The sequence below is a fragment of the Arachis ipaensis genome, chromosome B08 (genome assembly GCF_000816755.2).
Source record: "Arachis ipaensis cultivar K30076 chromosome B08, Araip1.1, whole genome shotgun sequence".
Taxonomy (NCBI): Eukaryota; Viridiplantae; Streptophyta; class Magnoliopsida; order Fabales; family Fabaceae; genus Arachis; species Arachis ipaensis.
Window position 1 is genome coordinate 55,303,748 of NC_029792.2, and position 22,568 is coordinate 55,326,315.

General features: G+C 35.6%; 1 protein-coding gene and 1 long non-coding RNA gene across 2 annotated transcripts; one reads left to right on the top strand and one right to left on the bottom strand.

The window, feature by feature from the left end:
• Window positions 7,549-8,387, bottom strand: LOC107611875. Its single transcript, XR_002352455.1, has 2 exons — window positions 7,952-8,387; window positions 7,549-7,742 (listed from the first exon to the last, which is right to left on the bottom strand). It is a non-coding gene; the product is annotated as an uncharacterized LOC107611875 (long non-coding RNA).
• LOC107611047 lies at window positions 15,648-16,196 on the top strand. Its single transcript, XM_016313013.1, has one exon. It carries the CDS (start codon window positions 15,648-15,650, stop codon window positions 16,194-16,196), a length of 549 nt encoding a protein of 182 aa, XP_016168499.1.

Genomic DNA, 22,568 nt, shown 5'->3' on the forward strand with positions numbered 1-22,568 from the left:
ATATAAGGTATCGAATCAAATCAATCAGATAATACTTTCTTATCAGAAATATTTTCACATCATACTTTTTCAATCATAGAAACATATTTCATAATTTCTAAGTGAGTGCCAACAAATACTTTAATACTTCAAAAGCATATATTCAAATAAAACCAATATTCTAAAATAATATAAAGTTTTATCAAACATATATATAGTCTCATGTAAAAATTCCTAATATATGAATTTTATAAGAAGAATTATTCAGCTATAATAAATCAAGTATTATAATCAAATCAAAGTTCTTCAATAATAGTTTTATAAATATAATTAAAAACTCATAATAGTATAAACCAAAAGCTTAACGGTTATAAATGTAAAGCCTACTCACAGCATGGTCCTAACGGACCGAAGAGACCAACCCAGAGTGCGTCTCACGACAGCGACAATGACCACAACACCAGGCAGTCATTTCAAATCGAATATAGAGACAAAGGCAGATAAAATTCTGGAAGATCCAAAACAGAACAAAGACAAAAATAAATCAAAACAAGGACAAGGTAGAAAAATGAATTAGTGGCAGAGATAAGGTGAAAACAGGATAGACTAAGGGAAGAAGCTAGACCAGAACAGTGGCAAGGTAGTGTTGCCGGTGAGTTTGGAAGCTCCGGCGTGTTTTTCGGCGACGGTACTGCCGTTCCTGGCGACTAGAGGCATGGCGACGAGTCTCCTCCTCCGGTGAGTTCCTCCTCCCCCCTCTGTTCGTGAATGGTGATGTTTCTCTTTCTGCGAACTCTCTCGTTCTCTCTCTCCCGCTAGAGCTCCTCTTCCCGGAAACCCAACAGTGGCAGCGGCGGTGCAGCAGCTTGGCGATGGGGTCTCCATCGGCAAAGACGGATCTGATGACGATGAGACTGACCGCGTCCCTCTTCCTCGCGGGTCCTCCTCCTTCTCGGCGACCATGATGGCGGCACCGCAAAACGCTAATGGCAGCGACATTCCTCCAGCTTCATTCAACTCGCAGACTCTCTCTTTCTCTAGGGTTGACGTCGATGGCGACTTGGTAGCAGCAAAACTTCGGCGGCGAGGCGTGGAGGCAGCAGCCCCTTCTACCGTTCTCTCTTTTTTTTCTGCGTGGGTGTATTTGTGTATGGTGTGAGTTTTGAAAAGAAGGGGGCTGTGGTTGATGAGGAAGAGTGGAAGTTGTTTAGTAATTTAGGGTTAGGGTTGGGTAAGAGGAATAAAGGTAATGTAGGAATTTTGATAAAATTAAAGGGTAGGATAGTAATAATAGAAAAAAAAAAGCTTGGGACATTACATTCTACCCTTCTTACAAAAATTTTCGCCCTCGAAAATTGATACAGTGTACAAAAGAAGGTAACCAAAGTCAATGACAAATTTTTTTTTTTTTAAAGATTTAAGAGAATGTTTCAGAACACAATCAGGTAAGATATCCATCAACAATGGATGCAACTAAGAGAGAATCATTTCACAATCTCAAAGAAAAGATATGAGACAAACACTTCAAGCATAAATACTATCACGTCAACAAATTTAAATTGAAACAAAAGATGCAAAATTTATGAATTAGAGTAATAGGGATCAGGGGCAAATGTTTTTCCATCAAGAATCTTAAAGGATACCTAAGTACACAACCAAGCAAGGATATGTATAAGCAGAAAGACAAAATCGACAACACATTCTGGAATAGGCGACTTAACAGTAACTATCACAAAATCAGTATGCTTCTTTTCCCTTTCTTTAGAAACCTTCGACTAAGTACCTTTAGATTATTATCATGACCTTGGATATTAAGTAACCATGTCATTAATAGATAGATTATGTAAAACATGATGAAAGAATATAAGCAATCATCTCATTATCCTCTAAGCCAACATTTACATGTACATCTATCTTATTATCATTGTAAAATACACTCAAATATTTTCATATGATCCCATAGAGCCCATATAAGATAAATGAAATAAAACTAAAATTTGACGTGATTGCAATTAACTTAAACTAACATTAGTTATAATAACTGCTACTTTTTATTTTGTCTAAATCTTTAAACGTAATTTTGGGTTCCCTTTATTTCCACATCTCACCAACCTTTTATCAGCAATTGCCATAACAATAAATATTCTCAAAAACATTTGATGATAGTATAGAAAATCTATTTCTTAAATTCCATATCCAACATAATCACCAAAGCAACATTGGCAGCCCAATCTCAAATTTGTTTTTAAAATACCAAATGATTTCGAAATTGCACAAGCTTTACGCCCAAACGACCGTCTCGGATTAAGCTTTCTAAATAACCAAAAATCATACTTTTTTGCTTATTCTAACTTTGGGAATAGAAGCAAAACCATGACTGGTCTGCAGTGCCTTAAAAACCAGAAAACAGCAGCAGCCTATGATATTCAAAATTCATTATAAAATCCAAATTAAATCCAATGACCTTAAAAATTAACATGGTTCAACTTCACTCATCCAGGTTTTCTTTCCAATTGGTTCCGAGTTAATATCATTTTTAATAAAGGAGTTATGTAACTCGGAAGTTGAGTAGTTTTCTGCAGAATTCTGTCTAAAAGCCAATGAATATATTCTCTTCCAAGTCCCATAACTCACTCATTAAAACATGAAAAATCCTGAAATTTGAATCATATATACTAAACAAACTCAACTTTTACCTCCAATTGATTGCATCTCAATATCACTTCAGAATTAAAAATTATAAAGTCTCAAAGTTACTGACTTAGAAAACAGAACCTGATTTTTTTTACTGCATAATATATCTTATTTCAAAAATCCATATCTTTAAAACCACAACTCCACAAATTCTGACTTTTTTATGAAATTGAAGTGATAAGACTAAAATTTCATTTAAAATTGGTTTCATTTCAAAATTCAAACTGGAGAATTTCCAGTAGAGAAAACAAGCTACTGTTGTGTTAAGCATTCTGCAGAAAAATCAGGTTTGACATCCATAATTCAAAAATTCACCATAAATCATAAACTTAATGAAAAAGTCTTAAATTCACCAGTCCAGCTCCCTATATTCCCAAGCTTAATCCAGACTTGGTCCTATACAATTCCGATAATCACAGAATTAGTTATAGATTTTCAAAGTTTCTAGCTTCATTAAAAAAAATGCAAAAAACCAGGTTTCACGATTTAACTTTGAAAAATCATAACTAATATTCCAGTTATACAAAACCTTCAAAATGGAATCTTAACAATTTTACTTATTCTACCTTACTTGGCTTTTAATCTCGTATCATTTCAATCACTATTGAGTAACTGGTTCACTTTCCAAATTTGCCGTTGAATTCAAAATTCAGATTTCCAACAAGTTAGTTCAACTTTTCAAAATCCAACTCTCCAACTATCCTCTAAACCTAACTCCAATCAATTTACCAACTAAGTCGTTACAATAACCAGTTCAACAGTAATCAACTAATATAATCCATCAGGATTCAACAATCACAGCAATTATTGGTCAAACAATTCACAATTCGCATAATCAATCCATATCACTAATTTTTAATTCCAATCACACGTCACAAGTACAATTCAGCATTCATATCATCAATTAATCACTCACAACAATTAAAGCTATTTGCAATTTACTCAATAAATTTTGTGGACATTCTTAAATTAAAATTGTTTAATTAAACCCCCTACATATGCAACAATTCAAGGTTTAAACCATAACATGGTTAACTTGCACAAGGTAAAGCAACTTCAAGCAAAAATGCTTTTTCAGATCATAAATTTGGAACTAAGAAACAGCTGAAAATCAGTAAACGGATTAGGAACTTGTGAGTAAAGGGTCTTCAATGAAAATCCAAACAAGCAAAGCATTGCAGAAGTGTAAGGATAAAACTTGCATTGATTAAAAGTTTAAAACAAAGGTCTATAAAGGAAGGAAGCTTGAACATTCAAAGCACTTTCCCGTACAATAAATAATGTTACAGTATTAAAAAAAAATCAAACAAATAAAATACACAAAAAGAGAGAACAAACCAACAAGTATATATTCAAAACTTTTGAAAGGTATTGAAAACAATGCTCAACTCGGGTGTTGAAAAACAACAAAGAATCTTAGATTTCAGAACATGATTGAAAAACAAATGAAGGAGGAAAGAAAGACCCTTCTTCAGAATTCAATGCAATATTCAGTACACAATAAACTAAATTGGTTTGAGTTGTTTTTCACAACAAGGTAAGAGTATTAATCCAAAGCAGCATCAACTAGTAGAAAAACGAAAAAGGAAAAGAAAAAAAAAAAGAAATCATGGGTTTTGAAAAAGTGATTACTACATAGAAATTTCTATTCAAAAAAATTCATGCCCCCTAATTTGCGTGCTATTTTGAGTCATTTTACCATGAGAAATATGAAGTGTGTAACTGAGCAGAAATAAAATGAGTTAAAAATTGAAATCAAAATTTCAGAATCAAAGGAACCCTAAGATTGAAAAGGGAAGAACTTGAAGGTTCCCAGAAGAAATAGTGCCCTTGAAAGAAAAGCCACGTTCAACAAACAAAGCCATAGCAGAACAGATTATCAAACAAAAAAAAAATTCAACTAAACTTTCAGATCGGAAAAGATCTTCAATTCAACTAACAGATCATAAAAAAAAAATTTTGCCACACCTAAATAGAGAATATTATAATTCCAATCTAGCAAACAAGAATAACACCCCATGCATATATTCGTCACGTAGTTCTTCTACCTAAGCAACCGAATAACAGTTTTTTTTTTTAAATTATTGATTCGAAAGAAAGAATCACGAGTGGTTCAAAATTATGTTAACTTCAAAGATCATCAACATAAGAATAACAAAATTGTTTTATCGAAATCCAAAACAAAGCATCTCAATTAGCAGCTAAGTGAATCCACAATCCACAAATCCAAGTTTCTATGAGAGGAATAAGATAATAATTCACAGCAAAAACATATCGAATTTTCTAGATAATGGATGAAATATTGAAATCAGAAACCATAGAAAACAACATGAAGATGAAGAATATTAAAGCAAATATTCACAAAAGCGAGGAAGATTAGAACTCGCTACAAGGCAGGAATTGTGAACCGGAACCGAAACTAAAGTCATTGCAAAAGCAAGTTCAAGAAAAGCTACCAAATAATAACTCAAGGATGGGTACAAAGAAGAGAAAAGAGGTGTCAAGAATCGACAGATGACTCATGATGACAAGAACCAAAAGACAAGAATGACAAAAAGAGAAGGATGACATTCCTATAGGCCTTGATAGTGCCACAATTTGTACAAATAGGCGCGCTTCTATTTATACAATTGTGATCCTACCATAGGACACTTGCTCTATATTACACAGATTAAACCTAAGCTCTGATACTACTTTGTCACGGCCCAAAATGAGTCATGACTGGCGCTCAGGAAAATAGTTCCTTAGCAAGCCTAAACCGACTCAATTATAAGTTGAATAAGAAAGTTATAAATATTTTACAAATTCTAAAATAATTAGTTATATATATATTCCAACAAAAATAAAATAATTACAAATTGTTAGATCCTGCCTGTGACATATGGAGTATATACATCTAGGAACTCGACAAAGAATACGTACTCGCTGCAGATTGTTACTCTTGAGTAAAAAGTATCACATAGTCAAGTATTTGTTCCTGAAAAATATTTTTTTTTTAAAAAAAGGATGAGTTTTAAAACTCAGTGACTAGACAGTACATTTATAATCGACATGAGACCATATAAACATTATTATCAAAGTAACTTTAATTAGAAAATAATAGTTAACAATAATAAGTGAATCAATAAGGGAGTTCTCATACAGAAATCAAATCAAAAGTCCACACATGGGTGGCTCCACCTCTATGGGTAGCCCTTTCCTCTTGTGTGTCCTAACAGAATAACAAATCTAACGTGTGGCCTACACGTTAGGCTAGCAACACCCCTACTAAACGTCATAACCGCCGTTAACTACGGTTTTCTAATACGAGCCTCCCAAACCAATTCAAAACATATAGTTTCAAATGCAATAAATCTTTAATCTCTCAAATATATAAGGTATCGAATCAAATCAATCAGATAATACTTTCTTATCAGAAATATTTTCACATCATACTTTTTCAATCATAGAAACATATTTCATAATTTCTAAGTGAGTGCCAACAAATACTTTAATACTTCAAAAGCATATATTCAAATAAAATCAATATTCTAAAATAATATAAAGTTTTATCAAACATATATATAGTCTCATGTAAAAATTCCTAATATATGAATTTCATAAGAAGAATTATTCAGCTATAATAAATCAAGTATTATAATCAAATCAAAGTTCTTCAATAATAGTTTTATAAATATAATTAAGAACTCATAATAGCATAAACCAAAAGCTTAACGGTTATAAATGCAAAGCCTACTCACAGCATGGTCCTAACGAACCGAAGAGACCAACCCAGAGTGCGTCTCACGACAGCGACAATGACCACAACACCAGGCAGTCATTTCAAATCGAATACAGAGACAAAGGCAGATAAAATTCTGGAAGATCCAAAACAGAACAAAGACAAAAATAAATCAAAACAAGGACAAGGTAGAAAAATGAATTAGTGGCAGAGATAAGGTGAAAACAGGACAGACTAAGGGAAGAAGCTAGACCAGAACAGTGGCAAGGTAGTGTTGCCGGTGAGTTTGGAAGCTCCGGCGTGTTTTCCGGCGACGGTACTACCGTTCCTGGCGACTAGAGGCATGGCGACGAGTCTCTTCCTCCAGTGAGTTCCTCCTCCCCCCTCTGTTCGTGAATGGTGATGTTTCTCTTTCTGCGAACTCTCTCGTTCTCTCTCTCCCGCTAGAGCTCCTCTTCCCGGAAACCCAACAGTGGCAGCGGCGGTGCAGCAGCTTGGCGATGGGGTCTCCATCGGCAAAGACGGATCTGATGACGTTGAGACTAACCGCGTCCCTCTTCCTCGCGGGTCCTCCTCCTTCTCGGCGACCATGATGGTGACACTGCAAAACGCTAATGGCAGCGACACTCCTCCAGCTTCCTTCAACTCGCAGACTCCCTCTTTCTCTAGGGTTGACGTCGATGGCGACTTGGTAGCAGCAGAACTTCAGCGGCGAGGCGTGGAGGCAGCAGCCCCTTCTACCGTTCTCTCTTTTTTTCTGCGTGGGTGTATTTGTGTATGGTGTGAGTTTTGAAAAGAAGGGGGCTGTGGTTGATGAGGAAGAGTGGAAGTTGTTTAGTAATTTAGCGTTAGGGTTGGGTAGGAGGAATAAGGGTAATGTAGGAATTTTGATAAAATTAAAGGGTAGGATAGTAATAATAGAAAAAAAAAAGCTTGGGACATTACAATAATAAAGATATTTTCGTAAAATAATATAATTATACATTATTCATGAGCTAATAGTGGCGGTTCGTTAAGTGTCGTCTATTAGGGGGTGGTAATATGATTTTGCGACGGTTTTGAAACCGCCGCAAATTTATGTGGGTTTTTTTTAAAAAAATGCGACAGTTTTAAACCGCCGCAAGTTTATACAAAAGCTTTAAAGAAAAAGCTAATTAACTACTCAAATGGTTTATACCATTTCTCTTTACTGTAACATATTTTCTTTACATCATATTTATTAAACTTGAGATATTAACATAAAGAAACACTAAATAAACAATAGATAGATTACACCAGCCCAATCCCATCCCCTTCCCTTGATTCCTTCAAAGCTCCAGTTAGCATATACTGCAAGAGCAATTGTCACCTACTAATTACATAAAAAGTTTTAGTTACAGTAGAAGAAAATCAAGCCAACACATATCATTATTTCAAAAATATGAATTTGGTTACTATTTATCATCACTCCCCACAAATACTAATTCAAAATAACATCAATTTATGTTTTCAAGTCTTTCTAAAATTATCTTCTCTATTAAACAAGAAAAGTAAGAAATTTGTAAAATAACAACATACCCTTAACTGAGTCACATTTAGTAAAGCATCAATTATTGCAGTGTAAGGAGTTCTAAAGCCAGATACTTTGCTTCTCCAAAACCCTGTATTTTACATAGAGAAACTGAGAAAATTGCTGCTAGAGAACCATCTCAAACCAATAGAAAAATTTAAGATAGTGTTGTAAATATTTTTGTTCTGTTATGACTAACATTTGCAATCCCTGTAACTGCTAAACAATTATCACAATGAAACTTTCAGTCTTACAAGATCATGGATCAGAGCAAAACCTTCATTAGTAAGTTATATAATAAGACAAATGTATATATCTTAAAGATAGAAATTTCCCCAAACTAAATAAAACATAAAATGCAATGGCAAACTACAGAAATTGATATGTAGTTACTTAATAAACAATTCCAGCAGGTACTAAACCTAAATAGAATTAAATTAATACCACTGACAAGATGTCCTGACCTAATGCTAAACTTATCATAAGTTGTGAAAATCAGTTTAACTATGTTAAATATAAGATCAATTAGTCTGACTCACCTGCTTGAATTAAGGAATTTAGCAAACCCAAAATCAATGGAGTTGACAACTTTGGACTTCCCAAGGCATTACCATTTTCCACTGATTCAAGCAGCTGAAATGATTCATCAATTTTTCGGGCCTCACCTAAACTCTAAGCCATAACATTTAACAGGAAGTTAAAGAAATGAAAATAACATAAAATTTTGGCAAATATCAGAAAAAACAGCAGTAATCTCATGCTGGGCTCATTCTTAAAACAATTTTTCTTTTTACAAGTGAATATTAATTTCTATAAGCTTGCAATGCAGTATTTAAAATTCTTTTGACACTATATTTTTATTTAAAAAAATATACCTTATATAGTAAACAGAATTCTACATGATAAAAATTAGAAAATAAGTACCACTTTTTGTTTGGTAGTATTTCATTTTATTAAAACAACAATCAACAATCATGTATCTCCTGTAACCTCTTCCTAATCATCCTCTAAATTTCTGAACAAGAAAATTATTTAACTATTTTTCTTTTTAAATGCTCTCAAGATATTAATGTCTTTAAATATTTATCTTGATTAGAAATTAGAATAAATTTAGGAGAATGTTGAAGAATGTGCTCAATGATTCTCTTCCTTGAATGTATAAAATTAAAGTGGTACAGTAGATCCCCATTATATAGGGAGCTCTAATATCATCAAAGAGAAGGGCATCTAAGAAATGAAGATGCAGGTGCGAAGAATGCATTCATAAAAGATGGTGTTACTGAACATGAGTATGGATTATCAGAACTTAAATAATTAGATAATGGTTAGTTCCTAACTGCTAACAGACTAATTACCAAAGTGCTGCTCTAATCTAATCCAACTAACTGTATATGAGGCTAATAAATAGTTAAATACTAACTCTACTCCATAATATTAAACTTAAGATATTCTGAATTGACTATCACTCTAGAACTTCAATACAAAATATCATTTTTATACCATTTTTAGTTTCTTAAATCAATTCTTGAAGAAAGTTTAGAATACTTGATGATTTTCTTATCCCTTCACATAACCTTGAAAGTCTAGCATTCTGGAATGGAGGAAGTACATGATTAAGTGAACACTAGTGATTTGGAAAAGTGTGAATTATATGGTGGATCTTTTCATGTGTTTCTTTTTGTTTATGTAAAGAGAAACACAAGAATTTCCATTTTAGTGGGTTCTTGTGTAGTTCAATATATAAAATGTTATCGCCTATCATTATGGAATAAAATATTTAGTACATTGATCACTACTATTAAGTGAAAATATAATTATACTGTTGTTTATTAAAAATTTTGATATTGATAGTTGATACCATACATTATGGGCAGTTAAACTCTAAATAAAACAAAATTATTTGTCCACAGCCATCTCTTGCCCATGCCAGCAACAGAAACCAGACATTCTCTTTATTAAAAACAAAAGCTAGACTTACATATATAAATTTTTTTCACAACACAAAAAAAGGTTTTCCATTAGAGGAAACAATCAAATTGTGCCCCCCCCATAAATAACATTTCTCCCCTTTACAAGCAAGTGAAACAATAATGCAAAACACCTTTACACATATTATTTGCACCATGTAATAATACATACATTAGGGAAATACTATAAAAAGTTAATTCAAAACCATTGGATGGTACAATAGCTTGGGGATTCAAAATCAGCCCCTCCCCGCATTATGTCTCTGACTTCTAAATTGATTGAGGAGAGCCTGGGCCTAAACAAAGAAAATAATCCATGACCAGTGTTTGAAGAAATAGAAATAGTATAAGGGACAAATAAGAAATGAAACAGTAAAGAATGAACCATACACAATCAATTCCTATAGGGTGCAAAGATCAACCAAGCAAACCAAAATTGATATGAACATCAGGCAATAAATACCATGAGAAACCTTAGACACATGCAGTTTTGAAGATGATCTATGGCTGCCTCAATCCATTCTTTTTCAATATGGACTATTAACATTATTTCTGGTGCCAATAAGTGCAGGAGAGTTAACACACAGTTCTCCTCTTTATATGACCATCTCTAAGTTTTTCCTATTTCAATTACATTATGAAAATAAACAGTTTTATTTTAGTGATTAAATCGCAAACCAATATAAAAACTATCATATTGATAGCTAAGATATGGATTCAATAATAAGAATCTATTATCAATGTCAATTTAGAAAAGGTAAAAATAGATACCAAGATCAGATTGCATAGTAACATCATTTTTCATGAGACTCGAGCTAAAGAAATTATGCAGAAAGACAGAGATCAAGAAAGGTAGAGAATATTATCAGTCACTAAATTGGGGCAAAATTTCATCAGACTAGGGTTCAAACCAAAATAGCAAACAAATTGGGAACGAGCAAACTAAATTGATGCAAAGATATTCGATCAAGAAGCAAAATGATTAAATTGAAACAAACGTACGAAGACAAAAGATAAAATTGGAACAATAGAAAAATGAAAAAAAAGCAAACGAGGAAGTAGGGAGAGGGTGCGTTCGAGTGGCGCACAACAGAGCAAGGGGGAAGGTTGAGGACGATGACATCGGGACGTTTACAGCGGAGGGACGAACAACGAACGTGCCACTCCACCTTTCTTTCGTGCGCAGGAGCTCTGCAGGAGCTTGAGCAGATCCGTGACGAGGAAGGATGTAGCGGCTAGCCACCAACTCTGCTGCAGCATCCAAGCCTGTCTTCCTTACCAAAGCCCAGGGCAAGAAATTGGCACTCCAGCGTTGTCAGGAGGAAAATCGCCAACCGGAAGTGCCGCCAAGAGTAGCTCCTTTCTCGTAATCGACCTTTTTCCAATTCCGTTGCCAATTCCAAACCCTCCGCTGACTATGACTGCCGCGACCGCGATGACGACTGTGAAAGGGACAGGGATAGGGATAGGGATAGGGATAGGGATAGGGACAGAGACCGCTGAACGTGGAGGTTTTGTGTTTTTCTTGAATCACTGAGGGAGAGGTTTCTTTTTTAATTCCAATTGGAGATTTTGTGTGTGGTGTTTTGCCTTTAAACCACAGCTAAATTGTTTGATTTAGCAGCCCCATCTCAAACTGTCATTAAGACTGCCACAATCTAGTATTTTAGCGGCATTTCTGAAGACCGCTGGTATATGGCCGCCGCCATTTGCCGCTTCTGGCGTAGTGTAATTGTAATATAATTAAAATAAATTCATTTAGAAAAAAAATTCATGTGTAATCTTCATAGATTACAGTAATTTCTTTATTTATGTATACGTATGTATTAATTTTTTTAAATAATTCTGAATATTTCTTTATTTATACATACATAAATATTAATTATACATTAAAATATTTAAATCACATATATTACATATTTTTTTGTTATAATTATTTTCTTTTATATTTATTTATTTATTTATAAATTTATTCCACAATGCGTGCAATAAGCTTTTATGTTTGCTATCGATATATAGTCTCCAATCCTAGCCCTATTCATACGCAAACTGTATACAATTTTTTTAATAGAGCAATTTTAATTTTTAATGGAGATACTTTCTACAATTAAGTAAAAATTATGTTATTATCTTTTATTAACCTTTATGATTAATTCAATGGAGATAATTGCTTAGTATATATGTTATATGTAAACTCCGCTAAAATCGGTAAATAATTAGTCAATAAACTGAATTTTAATTAGGAAAATTAAAAATACAAAACTAACAACAAAATAAGATAGAGTTCTTCGAAATGAGAATTTTGACACCAATTTCGAAAAATTTGGCCCAAAATTGGATCGAATAGGCCGAACCGGTTAAACCGGACCCAAATCGGGCCGTGGGCCCAATTGGCCTAGCATATAAATGAGCTAGAGCTCATTTTCTTCCCTAGAATACAACAGAAGTAGCGTAGACGCATGGAGAAGAAGAGAAGGGTACGAAACCCTTGTTTCAATTTCCGAAAGCCGTAACTTCTCCGTTCGACCTCTGATTGCCGCACCGTTCGAGGCCAAGCGTCCAGCGCGTTGAGCTCTACATTTCTGTTGGATCAATTTCACTGGTAAGCTTCATATTCATTCCAGAATCTCTATCCCCTTTCTTATGGTGAAATGGAACCCTTGTGATAAAATCTTGCCCAATTTGGTGTTTTAGGTTTGATTTAGCTTCTAGAGCTTATTGGGCTTGAGTTATTATGCGTATGGGTACGGTAAGAACAACCTAAACCCTAATCAATTTTGATTTTATTATGAAGAAGCTGAATTTGGAGCATATATGTGTATTAGGTGTGAATTAGGTTTATATACATTCATTAGAATTGAAAAGTGAGTATTTGCAGGCTTGGTGATGATTGAAGCTAAGCTTGTGGCTGGTTACTCTAAGCTTGAGGGGTTGTTTTGTAGCTTGTGAGGCTGCCTTAGATTAAATAAAGTGATCGGCCAAGATATGGTTTAGGTTTCACGCGTTTAACATTTAAGGTTTTGTAAAAACTTAGGCTAGGGAACCATAGGTTAAGTTGAAATGGTACAATGTATTAAATGGTTAGCTTTGTGATGATGTTGGACAAATTAATGTATTAAATGGTTGGTTTTGTGATGATGATGGTTATATTAATGCTTGAGCTTGTGTTGAAAATTATGAGCATGAGATGTTGACATTGTTGGATATGTGTTCTTGGAATTGCTAATGAAAGGTTGATGATGATTTTTTTATAGGTTAATTAAATTTGGTGATTATGGCTTGTTGAGCTAGTTAAAGGTGATTTATAAGTGATTGTTAATGAATTATAAAATGGAAGCTTATGGTTGGAAAGGGTGGATTTATGGTTAATGTATGAGTTTTACGTATTGGTATGGATATTAATGTACTAGTGGATAGTATTGATAAAATGGGAGTTGATATGTTAAGAATATGTAGGTTTTATGGGCAAAGAATATGAATTTGGTGAAAATGAGGTTTGGGTGTTATTTGGTAAAAAGTAAATTTTGGTAAACTTTGGAAGTCCATAACTTGCTCCTCTAATATTGGATGGAAATGGGGTTCGTTTCAAATGAAAGATGGTTTTATAAGCTTTTGAACGATATCAATTTTGTGAAAAACAGAATTTTGTAGAGAAAGTTATGGACGACGGAAGTTTGGTGTATAAAACTGGTTATGCAGGTGCTAAAGTGCTGGTTGTGCAGTTTTCTGGGCATTCTGCCAATTTTTGAAAAACATACATCCACGCCTACGTGTGGACCACGCGTACGCGTGGCGTGGCATTTTAACGACGCATGCGCGAGTAGCCATACGTGCACGTGAGAGGCCAATGCGCATGATCACGCGCGCATGACTCACGCGTACGCGTGACATGCTATTCTCTCCACGCGTGCGCGTGACCCACGCGCACGCGTGACTGCTGGTTGCTGCAGACCTAGATTTTGGGTGTTTTAAACCAGATTTTCACTTATAAAACTCCAATTTCCTCTCTTTTAGACTTAGTGTATAGTACTAAGTCTAGTAGCTAATTGGAGCTAGGAAAATAGGATAACTTGGAGATGAAGTAAGAGATAAAATAATGAGTTATATGAAGATGATGAGAATGTTAAATGAAGTTTTATGCCATGGCTTGATAAATGATTATATATTGAGTATGAAAATGAAATGGCTTATGAATAATGATATCTGAGATAAGAGTTTCCCTGGGTAAGAACCGTGGCTTGCCACCACGTGTTCTAGGTTTAAACTCGATACTCTGTTGACCCTACGTCATAAGGGTGACCGTGCATGTATAAATTGCCTGGTATGGATAGCCCCTATTGAGTGATTTGAATGATGAATGAATGTGAAATCTATGCATAGAGTAATGGGGATGCGCGACGGGGGACAGTCTAAGGTTTTCGGACTTGTCAGGTTGGCTAGATAACCGACAAATGAGCCTCATCAGCTATAGGACAGGCATACATCATATGCATTTGTTTGTTTAGATTGCTATGCATTACTTGGGATTGCCTAACTGAATATATGCATCCTGCTACCTGTTATACTTGCTACTTGCACTATCTGCTTACTATTTGTGCGTGAACTTGTTTGGTTTCTTGTCTCTGTTAAATTATGGATGACGGAGGGACGGAGGAAGGGTGAGATGATTTGGAGTTATGTTAGGATTAGAAAATGAGTAAGTTCAGGGATGTTTAGGTTACCTACCCCTATTTATGGCTTTTGTTTAGAAACTAAGTTTGATAACTGAATGACGGAGTTCTAGGATTGCCTCTGGCATTCTCAGGACCTTATTTATTATATGCGTGGCACCTTTACTATGCTGAGAACCTTCGGTTCTCATCCCATACTGTGTTGTTATTTTCAGATGCAGGTCAAGAGGCTCCTCGCTAGGTGTCTGGATTCATTAAAGCGGAGCAGTCCCCGGTGTATTTTGGGTTTCTAGTTTGTATATGTATGTGTGTATGTACTAGCTTTCTCTCCAAGAAACTTGATTATTTTGTTCCTCGTAGAGGTTACAGGAGAGTTAGGGACTTGTTTCTATATTTTACGTGCTGGGATACTTATGTGTATATATATTCTCCGGCCAGCCTTGGCTTTACAGGCTGAGTCAGGAGCTAGTTTCACTGTGTTTATGGCTTTCTTTTATTCTTTTGCTTATTCATGTCTGTAATCTTTAGGTTTCTTCGCACACAAGTTATTCCATTCCGGAGCATTGCGCTTTTTATTTTACGAGTTTTATTTTACCCATTTTTCAAGGCTCCTAGTTTATATATTCTTTCTACTATTATATGTATGTATTTTATTTTAGCAGTCGTAGCACCTCGACACCTCTGTTTTACATCCTAGGTGTAAAGCTCTGTGTGGTAGGGTGTTCCATTATTGTATCAGAGCATTTCATTCTTATAGAGCCTGAGGCCGGACTGAATATGCTTTTGTGTTTTCTCTGTGTATGTGTCTATGTGCTATTAGGATATCTAACTGATATAAGTAGCATACATGTTCGTGAGAATGCATCTGGGACTCTTAAGCACTAAACTTGAGATATTGAGACTGATCACCTTAATATGAATTATTTGGTGTGAACAGGGACCAAATATCGACTCGCAGATCCGAGCGAGGTAGCTGGAGGGAAAATCCTAGGACCGAACCGATGCGAGGACCCTGAGATGGAAGCTCGGGTGTTGGTACGAGCAATATAGGTCAATACTATAGGTCTATGACCCTTACTGATTTCTTCAAGAATGGTCCACCTCAGTTTAATGGAAATGCTAATGCGTTAGAGGCTAATCGGTGGTTTCGAGACGTGGAAAGATTTTTATACACTCAGCGCATACCGGAAGCACAGTCAGTGGAAATAGTGACTTACATGTTGGAGGGAGATGCTCAGGAATGGTGGCATGAGTTATATCATACCTTGCAGATGGAGTTAATAGATATCCCTTGGAATAGATTCAAGATAGAATTTTATGGGAAATATTTCTTACATGCACTTCACATTGCAAAGGAGTTGGAGTTAATGCAGCTGAAGCAAGAGAATATGTCTGTTGCTGATTATACCCGTGAATTCGACAACTTGTGTCGTCTCTCAAAAGTTTGTCAAGGAAATCCAGCCGACTATGAGGTGTGGAAGTGTGCTCAGTATGAGAAAGGACTTAGGAGAGACATCTTCGGCTACGTGTATCTGCAAAGGTTAACGGATTTCACTGAATTGGTTAAGAAAAGTCAATTCGCAGAAAGTTACTTCATGAAAAGGGCGATGCTATAGGAAGGCCATGGAGAGACTGATCCAGATGAGCCGCATAGAGTCGGGCTAGGTGTATGATACAAGTGCGGGGAGCTGGGGCATACAGTTCGAGACTATCCACAAAAGAAACACTAAGATGCAACTGAATCCGATTTTCAGATCCGAGGTAATTATAAACCAGCAGTTGAATTTTTAACTTCCTTGCGTACCATTGATATGTAATATTCATTCGTGATGCATGACAAGTTTCAGTAATCATGAGGTCTAAGTCGATGATTAGTTGAAAACTATTAGTTGTTGAGACGGAGTGATACTTAGCTAACTTAGAGGAGTGGCTAGGTTCTTGAAGGATAAGAATCAGAATGATGTAATGGAAGTAGGGTGGATTACAGCTAAGAAATTGGAACTGTCGAGAGCTATGCGGAGTTACCGTTTGGAATCCAGTGATGTTAAGACTTCGAGGAAGAGGAATAGAGCGGATTTAACCTTTAAGTTGCTAATTGATTAAGAGACAAGTAAAGGTGAGACCAAATTTCTATACGAGAGAGTTTTGAGACCATTCTTGAAGATGTACCAGAATTTCCACTTTAGAAAGAACGTGAGTTTGCGATAGACTTAGTGTTGAAAGCCGGATCAGTGTTGATTTCACCACAAGGGAAGACATCATTATAATCGGTAAAACTCAGGACCGAGTTGAAGGAAGTACAGGAAGAGAGAATCTAAGTGTTCCTTGCGAGAGCACGCCCACTAATCTTCACGACTTAATCTAATCTTCCTCTTATAGCTTATATTGAAAACTCCATCTTAAATCTTTTCCTGTAAAAGCCCAACTCATCGTTCTCCTGATTTGGTTCCTTACTTATATAAAGCTTGCCTTTTTTTAGAATAAACCTGGACTCATCCTAATATAATCATATAATCTTTGAATCCCGGAGACCTGCGGTGCATGGAGTTGCTCTCTTGTGGAAACTCGCGTTCTTTTAAAAGCGAACTAGAACCTATTTAATTCGACATACTTTATTCATCCTATTTAAGCTTTGATTTGAACTCCTCCCCTGAGATGCCACTTGGTTTCTCTCCTTGTACACTCCATTGGTTCCGTACAACTCTAGTTAACTGTATGCCAGACTTTCTTTTTGAATTCTCGTGAACACCGTTCGTGTCACTCGTTCGTCCCTTTGAACATATTTCTTGGAGAAAATCAACTCGTATTGAATTTTACGTCGCGCATAATTCTTAGATGCAACTATTAGAGAGTCAATCCTTTAGAGCAAGACTATTGAACATAAAAATGAACCAGCGACATTACTAGGGAATTTAGAGCCTTAACCTTCACTGATCGTATCGCTTGTGACTAAATAAATGCAAGGAGGTGCACCGTGTGAATGAAATACCAGGATACGATGGAAGCCTTCGAGCCATGAAAAGAAGATTGATATTTCCACCAATACTTGTATCGCTTAAGCCTAATGAAGCATTTAGGGAATGAGTACGATGTATTATTGGAGGACTTAAGATGCGTGCTGATGTAAAACCGTGAGGTTTTGGTAGACGTCCTAAGCAAGAAATTTCTAAGAGATTCTTGGACATTAATTTCAAAAGAGGAAATGTTAGATGAGTTAAAGTTTTAAGTTGGAAGTGTCGATCTAGATCCATTGCTAGGTTACAACGTGGCATCGATGAAGTACGGGATGTGTAACGAAACAATAAGGAACTGCCAAAGACGTCGAAGTCTGGTAAACGAAAGGGAATTAAGAAGAGATTTATATGTTCAATGCTGAAATAAAGATCGTAGAGTCAAAGACTGAGGGAGCACAAAAATAGTGATAAGGAGCTACTAAGAGTATCGAAGCTTGTTGAATCAAGCAGATACCAAGAGAGAGTTAAGTGTCGAAATCGGAAGTTGAGACGAGAAACTAGTGTCCGAAGCTTACAACGGAGGATTTTCGAATTGGCCCTAAACTTAATAAAACGTATCGTGAATCCAAGAAGATATTTTGAGCAGCCAGAAGTGAAGAACGAAGTGACAATCTACGTGATTACATGTTCGACACATGAGAAAGAAAAGTGTGACCACCAGAAGCCGTGCGAAATGCTACAACCATCGAAGGTTCTACATTAAAGGTAAAAGAGAACAGCCATCGATTTCATAGTAGGTTGACGAGGTCTAGGACAAAAGGTGATACTGTTAGGGAATCGTGAGCCAAGTGACCAAGTCCGTTTCGCCTATCGGAGTAAACTACTTAGTAGGGATATCAACGAGAGAATACATCAGGGAGAAGGTGAGACTTCACAAGTATGCTAAACACCTTTGAATTAATCGAAAACTGGAACGTCAAACATCTTAGTTCCTGAATTTGATAGCCAAGACAACGGAGAAAAAGTAACGTAAATTTGAGTTAGGATTCTCATGAGAAAGCCGACAAAAGAGTTAGGCAGATCTAAGAAGAAGACTTCCCAAGTTGGAAGGAAAATGACACATATCTCTGAAAATTGCTTCAACGACTAGAATCGGATGAGCAATCAAAAACAAGAAAGTTAAAACCCGCTAAGTTAGCCCATTTCAATTTTTCAAAAGTGTTGATAGCTAATGGCGTACCAAATAGTTTTCTGCCGTAACTTTCGAACCTATTCGACGTACTCCATATTTCGTAACTTCTGAAACACGCTTCTAAAACAAATTCATGTCTTACAACCTAAGCCAGTTTAAATGAAAGGAGATGGACGTTTCGAGTAATGGGGTCAGCTTCAAGAAACTCTGAATATACCGAAGGACTACCCACACCTCTTTTCAGATAACTGAATCTGATTTTTGAGGGCAAAATTCCTAATTAGGTGGGTAGGATGTAAACCCCGCTAAAATTGATAAATAATTAGTCAATAAACTGAATTTTAATTAGGAAAATTAAAAATATAAAACTAATAACAAAATAGGATAGAGCTCTTCGAAACGAGAATTTTGACACCAATTTCGAAAAATTTGGCCCAAAATTGAACAGGATGGGCCGAACCGGTTGAACCGAACCCAAATCGGGCCGTGGGCCCAACCGGCCTAGAATATAAATGAGCTAGAGCTCATTTTCTTCCTTAGAACACAACAGAAGTAGTGTAGACGCAGGGAGAATAAGAGAAGGGTACGAAACCCTTGTTTCAATTTCCGAACGCCGTAACTTCTCCGTTCGACCTCCGATCATCGCACCGTTTACGGCCACGCGTCTAGCGTGTCGAGCTCTACATTTCTGTTGGATCAATTTCACCGGTAAGCTTCATATTCATTCCAGAATCTCTATCCCCTTTCTTATGGTGAAATGGAACCCTTTTGATGAAATCTTTCCCAATTTGGTGTTTTAGGTTCAATTTAGCTTCTAGAGCTTATTAGGCATGAGTTATTATGCGTATGGGTATGGTAAGAACAACCTAAACCCTAATAAATTTTGATTTTATTATGAAGAAGCTGAATTTAGAGCATATATGTGTATTAGGTGTGATTTAGGTTTATATACATGCATTAGAATTGAAAAGTGAGTATTTGGAGGCTTGGTGATGATTGAAGCTAAGCTTGTAGCTGGTTACTCTAAGCTTGAGGGGCTGTTTTGTAGCTTGTGAGGCTACCTTGGATTAAATAAAGTGATCAGCCAAGGTATGGTTTAGGTTTCGCATGTTTAACAGTTAAGGTTTTGTGAAAACTTAGGCTAGGGAACCATAGGTTAAGTTGAAATGGTACAATGTATTAAATGGCTAGCTTTGTGATGATGTTGGACAAATTAATGTATTAAATGGTTGGTTTTGTGATGATGATGGTTATATTAATGCTTGAGCTTGTGTTGAAAATTATGATCATGAGATGTTGACATTGTTGGATATGTGTTCTTGGAATTGCTAATGAAAGGTTGATGATGATTTTGATATAGGTTAATTGAATTTGGTGATTATGGCTTGTTGAGCTAGTTAAAGGTGATTTATGAGTGATTGTTAACGAATTATAAAATGGAAGCTTATGGTTGGAAAGGGTGGATTTATGGTTAATGTATGAGTTTTACGTATTGGTATGAATATTAATGTACTAGTGGATAGTATTTAATGAAATGGGAGTTGATATGTTAAGAATATATAGGTTTTTTTGGGCAAGGAATATGAATTTGGTGAAAATGAGGTTTGGGTGTTACTTGGTAAAAAGTGAATTTTGGTGAACTTTGGAAATCCATAACATGCTCCTCTAATATTGGATGGAAATGGGGTTGATTTCAAATGAAAGATAGTTTTATAAGCTTTTGAACGATATCAATTTTGTGAAGAACAGAATTTTGTAGAGAAAGTTATGGATGACGGAAGTTTGTTGTATAAAATTGGTTATGCAGGTGTTAAAGTGCTGGTTATGCAGCTTTCTGGGCATTCTGCCAATTTTTCAAAAACGTACATCCACGCGTACGTGTGGCGTGACATTTTAACGACGCATGCGCGAGTAACCATGCGTACGCGTGAGATGCTATTCTCTCCACGTGTGCGCGTGACCCACGCGCACGCGTGACCTCTGGTTACTGCAAAACTGGATTTTGGGTCTTTTAAACCAGATTTTCACTTCTAAACCTCCATTTTCCTCTCTTTTAGACTTAAAGTATAGTACTAAGTCCAGTAGCTAATCGGAGCTAGGAAAATAGGATAACTTGGAGATGAAGTAAGAGGTAAAATAATGAATTATATGAAGAAGATGAGAATGTTAAATGAAGTTTTATGCCATGGCTTGATAAATGATTATATATTGAGTATGAAAATGAAATGGCTTATGAATAATGATATCTGAGACACGAGTTTCCCTGGGTAAGAACTGTGGCTTGCCACCACGTGTTTCAGGTTGAAACTCGATACTCTGTTGACTCTACGTCGTAAGGGTGACCGGGCACGTATAAATTCCCAGGTATGGATAGCTCCCTATTGAGTGATTTGAATGATTAATGAATGTGAAATCTATGCATAGACTCATGGGGATGCACGACGTGGGACAGTCTAAGGTTTTCGGACTTGTCGGGTTGACTAGATAACCGACAGATGAGCCTCATCAGCCATAGGACAGGCATACATCATATGCATTTATTTGTTTTCATTGCTATGCATTACTTGGGATTGCCTAACTGAATATATACATCCTGCTACCTGTTATACTTGCTACTTACACTATCTGCTTACTATTTGTACGTGAACTTGTTTGGTTGCTTGTCTTTGTTGAATTATGGATGACGGAGGGACGGAGGAAGGGTGAGACGATATGGAGTTATGTTAGGATTATAAAATGAGTAATTTCAGGGATGTTTAGGTTACCTACCCGTATTTATGGCTTGTTTAGAAACTAAGTTTGATAACTGAATGACGGAGTTCTAGGATTGCCTCTTTCATTCCTAGGACCTTATTTATTATTCACGTGGCACCTTTACCATGCTGAGAACCTTCGATTCTCATCCCATACAGTGTTGTTATTTTCAGATGCAGGTCGAGAGGCTCCTCGCTAGGCGTCTGGATTCCTTGAAGCGGAGCAGTCCCCGGTGTATTTTGGATTTCTAGTTTGTATATGTATGTGTGTATGTACTAGCTTGCTCTCCAAGAAACTTGATTATTTTTTTCCTCATAGAGGTTACAGGAGAGTTAGGGACTTATTTCTGTATTTTGGATGTTGGGATACTTATGTATATATATGTAAATATTCTTCGGTCAGCCTTGGCTTCGCAGGCTAAGTCAGGAGCTAGTTTCACTGTGTTCTTGGCTTTCTTTTATTCTTTTGCTTATTCATGTCTGTAATCTTCAGGTTTCTTCGCACGCAAGTTATTCCGTTTTGGGGCATTGTGCTTTTTATTTTACGAGTTTGTTTGACCCATTTTTCAAGACTCCTAGTTTATTATATTCTTTCTACTATTATATGTATGTATTTTATTTTAGTAGTCGTAGCGCCTCGCCACCTCTGTTTTACATCCTAGGTGTAAAGTTCTGTATGGTAGGGTGTTATATTATATATCTACATTAATTATGTGCCAATATTTTTAGGAAAGAGCTAAAAGAAGAGATATATAAATATATATAATATAATTGCTATATAGGAAGCAAATATAAATTGCTACGTTCTTTTTTATTATATTATACAACTTAAAGTTATAGTATCATGTTACTATTAATTATAGATACTTGTTATAATTATATCAAATTTAATTGTAAATCTAAATAAATAAAATACATAACAATTAATATTTTTTTTCTTTTTTACATTCAATATTTACTGTAAATATAAAAAAGTAAAATAACTAATGAATATAAATATGAGTAGAAAATAAAACATAATAATTAAAATTCAATTTGTTAACTAATTAATCTTGTGTCCATACAATATTATTATTATTATTATTATTA